The sequence below is a fragment of the Pseudorasbora parva genome, chromosome 1 (assembly GCF_024679245.1).
Source record: "Pseudorasbora parva isolate DD20220531a chromosome 1, ASM2467924v1, whole genome shotgun sequence".
Classification (NCBI taxonomy): Eukaryota; Metazoa; Chordata; class Actinopteri; order Cypriniformes; family Gobionidae; genus Pseudorasbora; species Pseudorasbora parva.
The window spans coordinates 13,206,738-13,212,737 of NC_090172.1; the positions used below are offsets into that span (position 1 = coordinate 13,206,738).

The window sequence follows — 6,000 nt, forward strand, 5'->3', positions numbered from 1 at the left end:
CAATTGAGTGCAGAGGCATTTTCTTTCCTGGTTTGGTTAAAACATGGCCCATAATCACAACCCAATGAAGCAGTATCAGACTCATGTTCTGACTAGAATTGAGTATGACTAAGTCCTGTTTCAGCTTGTTTTGGGGAAACACTGACTTTAAGTTCTCAGTCCCGAAGACTGAGCAGTGGTGTGGTGTTTTTAAATGAGGAGGCAAAGTTCTCACTTTTTTCATAGGCCTATCAAATGTAAATCGATGTCCCTGTTACACTTTACATAAAAACAAAGACCAAATTCAATTCTATTTTGCATGTTACACTAACTAAGATCTATTTATAAAAACCAAGTATAAATTTCAAGGTAGTGTTTTTACGCATTTTTAAATTTTTTCTAAAATAATAACTAAAGGCAGTAACAATTTAATCAAGATATTTTATTTAATGAACTAAATCAGCTTTTCTTAAGCCCCACAGTCTTCATGTTTTCTGGCTATTTCAAGTTTGCTTTTGACGTGATATCTAAGTGGCTGATAGTACATATATCCTCAATTCCAAAACAATAAAAAAATATATAATTAAAAGGCAAGGTAATGTAAGTGAAATGTCACAACTTTTTTTTTTTTTTGAGTGTGCGGCAGCCATCCAATCAAATATGTTTATATATACAAAATATATTGGTCAGTTGGTCAGTGAAAACTTAGAAAATATTTGTAGCTTTGTCAGTTAAATAAAGGTGAATTAACAAATCACAGATTCTTGATTTAAAGTGATAGTTCACCCAAAAAATTGATCTGCTTATCCCCATGGCATCCAAGATATAGATGACTTTGTCTCTTTTATTAGAACACAAATTATTTTTGAAAATATATTTTTTTTGAAAAGAAGGTCAATGTGCACATATCTCAATGGGATCATACAAACACCGGAAATTATCTTTTGCGTGTATCTCTACACCATATCGTGTACATTGACCTCATTCACCAGAAGTGATAGCTCACGGACGGCTGTTGGACATAGATCACATTCGAGGTAAAACAATAGAAAAAAAAGATAGAAATACTGTTTGGCTTCTTGCACAAACCAATCATTTCGTGTCTTAAGACATCAATGTGTTGTCACGAGCCGCAGGATTTAATATGGATTCATTTAATATGGATAGTTTTGCTCTCATATATTGCCATTGACATGCATTATACGACTTGCGCAGTGCAACGGTTGGAGTTAAAAATCTTCACTTGTGTTCTACTGGAGAAACAAACACACCTACATCTTGGATGCCCTGAGGGTAAGCAGATAAACATTACATTTTCATTTTTGGGTGAACTATCCCTTTAAAGGTGCACTATGCAACTTTCCGTCCACTAGAGGTCGCCCATTCAACACAAATGCGTAGTTTGATGACGCCAAGTGTTAGCGCAGTATCCTGGGACATGTGGTCTTCACAAGGGGGTAATCTAGCGCTCGGAAAGCGTTCCACCCCTAGGGGCTGCCATTGCTAACCAAGCCATCACCTGCTGTTAGCATCCCATTGACTCCCATTCATTTTTGAGTCACTTTGACAGTGAATAACTTTACATCTGAGACGTTTAAAGACTCCATTTGTCCATTTTTTATTTCTAAAGAAACACGACAATGTATAAAAGGCTCCATTACCTTGTATCTTACACTATCGCCCCGCAGAAGCTGTTTTTGTAAAAATAGGCTAACGATTGCGTCATAACCAACGCGACCCTGTCGCACAGTTGAGAAATTACCCTATAGACCTGAGGAGACGCTCGCAGGCAATCTTTTACTGTCTATGAGACAGTCGGTGGGACGTGGAGACATAAAGTCTGATAAAGTCAAGGGGGAAGAATGGGGAGAAGCCCATAGTGAGCCAAAAGCAATGGGAGAAAATATTTAAACAACGTGATTCAGCTTTCACTTTCCACATCTACTAGAAGACCTACAGCTGTCAGACAGGAGGCTCACGTCACATCTAAGTCGTCAAGCTCAGTCTGAGCCTGCGCAGTTCGCTCAGCCATCAGGAAGTGAGTGCTCCTATACTGACATCACTTAACGCCGTAGAAGTCAATGGGATCGCTCGGTCCATTTCTTTTACTGTCTATGGGTCTTCACCTCACAGCCGGTGGAAAATAGGACACGGGCAGAAATCATGCATGCGGTTATTAACGTTACTGTAGTGTGAAGCAGAGCAGGACTGAGTGTTGTGGAGCTGAGCACGGCCACTAGAGCGATTGTTACACAAATACCACCTCGTGAGCACCGGGACTTTTATTATGACAGGACGGGACACAGTCGCCGGGCACACTATTTCCACGTTTCCGGTCATGAGTATAAGGTAAAGCAGCTCATTTATCATATTAGGTACATTTAAGTGTGTTTAAAATTATGTTATGACGTTCACACTGCTAAGAGAAAAGTGCTTCTGCCAAATAAAACCAAAGGAAACGCAGATATGACGCAATTGACAGGCGTCTCATTCAAACGCTTATGCTGAAATGTCCCGGGTCCTTGGTTTAAATAGCAATTTTCTTACAATTTACAAATAGTTGGAAACATTTTGGATATTATAAGTACTCAACTGAACAAAATATATAACACTGACCTAGTGGATAAACCCTGCATATAATTAAAAAATAATGATATTTTGTCACTAAATGTAGTTTTAATGCTTTTCATATGCTAAAATATGTGGTTTACCTATAAAGACAGTGCCTATTTAAAAAGAACACTCTTGCGTTTTTGTAGTTGTTAGAACCAGGCAATCTCCAGGCGCTCAGCGCTTAACCCCAGCGAGAGCAGCCTTTCCTTGGCCAGACCTTCTGGCATTTGCCGCTGGCTCGGATGTCTATGTAGAGGTTAAACATGACATATACTTCGTCTTGAGTACATCTAATGGGCGATCTTTGGTCCAATTAATCTATTGTTGCCTACCAAATCATTTTGAATGAGGGCAAAGTGAAGTTTCATAACTTTATATTATATTTAAATATACATGCAGTGAAGATAATCCAGGTAGTGCGTTGGCTGAACCACATGTGTGGCTGTTAATGCTTAATTTATTTCACCTGGAGCGCCTTTAACGCGCGTCTACGTTTCGCTTCAAATGCTTGATTTCTACGCACGTCCAATGTATTCAAAATGTTCACGTGTCAAACTAGACGCGGTAGACGCGATTTTGATACTCAATTCGTGCTTGGTGTGAACGCAGCGTGAGAGTTGCTAGACGACACTCACGGGCAGATTAGATTTGCTGCCGCTAGGGTGCGTCTAGATTTCTAGGCTAGTTTTTATTATGCTCTGGGACTAAAACTGTGTTCCGAAGATGAACGAAGGTCTTACGAGTCTGAAACGACATTAGGAAAATTAATCAATCAATAAATCAACTTTATTTATATAGCGCTTTTACAATCACGATTGTGTCAAAGCAGCTTCACAGTGTCAAACAGGATAATATTGCGACAAAACCAGATTTGGCTGTACAGTCGTTCTGGAGAAAACAGTGATGTTATCAGCCCATTCCAATGTATCACATAGCGACAATGTTGGCAGATCAGCACTATAGTCTACAGAATTAAACAAGACCTAATTCATACATTCCATTTGTATAATAAGTTGAATAACTTTAATCATATTTTTAGTGTCCCCAACTGAGCAAGCCAAGCCAAAGGTGACAGTGGCAAGGAACCAAAACTCCATCAGTGCATGATGGAGAAAAATAAACCTTGGGAGAAACCAGACTCAGTCGGGGTGCCAGTTCTCCTCTGGCCTATTAACACACCGTGTAAGATTATTATTCTGGCAACCTTACAGGTCAGAAATCATACTAGATTGGAATATTCAAAATTTCAGGGTATCAAGGAAGAGACAGATTTATTTAGGATGGGGCGTTGATTACACAAGAGTATGAATACATGAAAGATCGGAATTATTGCGCTGAAGACGGGTTTTGAGCATGTCATGCCAAATTCGGAGGAGACACCATTTGACACGGCTCAGCAGACACTCCAGGATGCGTTGGTCATGTCCAGGCAGGTCCACCATCCGATCCGGATGGTAATGACATCAATTGTGACATCAATCATTAATGACAGCAATTGCATTTTTGGGTGAACTAACCCTTTAATACATTTTTAAAGATATGCTAAAGTGTACTTTTTCACAAGGGTTTTAATATAGGCCTGTTCGGATACATGTAGTATAAAGCGCTTTGTTGCTACATGTAAACATCTATATGACAAACATTGCATCCAATCCACATTATCTGAAAAAAACAAAGCAAAACCTGCCACTAAATGGAAAATGAAAGTGTCCGCACCTTTTGATTAGCTGGTTCAGGTGTGTTTAAGTGGGGTTAGAGCTAAACTCTGCAGGAAAAAGGTGAGAAAAATATGTTTGCACCACTTGCTGCAGACTAAAGATGACCCATCATACCCAAAAAACATGTAATCACTACCAAACATGCTTCAGCTAAGTACTGCGTTAAGGGTGTGAATACTTAAGAATATTTGATTTTGAAATATGAGGCGAAACATTAAAAAAGGGGAGTGAATATTTTTCCAATGCACTGTGTGGCAGGGAACAGTGAAGGTCACATGTCAATTTCACCATGGTGGATGTAGTTCTCTTACACTGTATTCATACTACAAAAATTCATACTTTTTTAACAACTCTTCATCAATCAGAGTACCTACAGAATTTCAGAAGCAGCTTGTGGCTCATATGTGAGTTGAAAGAGTTCATGTTGTGCACATTCACATTTCTCAGTCCCTTTCAAAATAAAAGTTTTGTCTGTGACACGGCAATTAATAAAAAAACAAGCACTATTTAAGTACACTATAGTGTACTATAAGTACACTATTTAAAAAGAAAGTAGTGAAGAAAATAGTATGCCCTTACATATTTATATTATATTTCAATCTATGAATAAACAACTGGCAAAGGTCAAAAATTCAGAAAATATTTTAGGAGATCCCTGACATAACAGAATGTTGCTATGCAACAAAAAAATAACAATCTGCTATGTGTTTTGCATCTGCTGCTCATCAAAACAAATGTACTAACATGACGCACCGTAGTATTTGTTCCTTTTGCACAACACATTTTTTGTGTGTATTATAGAGAAAAATAGCTTCATACCATTTCTCCCATTGCTCCTCCGACCATTCTTCTTTGCCATCACCGTTTGAGTCCATACTGTGAGCAGTGCAGCGTGGGATTGTGTTGACATCTGGTCAAAGCTCTCTTCATATTTCCGTGCCTGCCATTCGAGCTGCTGTATTTGAAGTCAGTTTAGACTGAATTCAATGACAGCAGCGCATGCAGCTCCACTGTTATGTTCAGTGCTTTATGATGACGTCTTGATGAATGCTGCATTTTTCTCACTGTATTTCTCTGCCTTTGTTCATGTGTTTACCTGCATCCTCGCTGTACAATATACAACAAGAGACAAACAATAAAATAAAAATATTCCAGAAATGGCAAGATTAAAGCTTTGCAGAGTTAGCACTGATAGAGATGCTGCATGACAGCGTCCTTCTTCTGCTTGTACATAATCATGCAGACGATCCAATAGCAGGCGTGTATTTCACAACATCTCCCCTCCTCTCTGCCTCTTGTCTCCAAAGTCACCCATCCCCCACACCTCTCCCTCAGTGTTCGAGAGAAATGTGGTGTACACTCACCTAAAGGATTATTAGGAACACCATACTAATACTGTGTTTAACCCCCTTTTGACTTCAGAACTGCCTTAATTCTACGTGGCATTGATTCAACAACGTGCTGAAAGCATTCTTTAGAAATGTTGGCCCATATTGATAGGACAGCATCTTGCAGTTGATGGAGATTTGTGGGATGCACATCCAGGGCACGAAGCTCCCGTTCCACCATATCCCAAAGATGCTCTATTGGGTTGAGATCTGGTGACTGTAGGGGGACATTTTAGTTCAGGGAATTTATTGTCATGTTCAAGAAACCAATTTCAAATGATTCAAGCTTTGTGACATGGTGC

At 39.1% G+C, this 6,000-nt stretch overlaps 1 protein-coding gene across 3 annotated transcripts in view; it reads right to left on the bottom strand.

Moving 5' to 3' along the window:
* The window catches only part of mapk8ip1b (mitogen-activated protein kinase 8 interacting protein 1b), a 52,322-nt gene extending 46,742 nt beyond the window's left edge, over nt 1-5,580 (bottom strand). For 2 of the 3 annotated variants that reach the window (XM_067426774.1, XM_067426609.1), the window contains exon 1: nt 5,130-5,579. In XM_067426774.1, coding sequence (XP_067282875.1) covers nt 5,130-5,156 — 27 coding nt within the window. In that variant the 5' untranslated portion in view covers nt 5,157-5,579. Of the gene's footprint in view, nt 1-5,129 lie in introns of all 3 variants that reach the window. The other variant, XM_067426690.1, reaches the window with a different exon arrangement.
* Between the last annotated feature and the right edge of the window lie 420 nt (nt 5,581-6,000).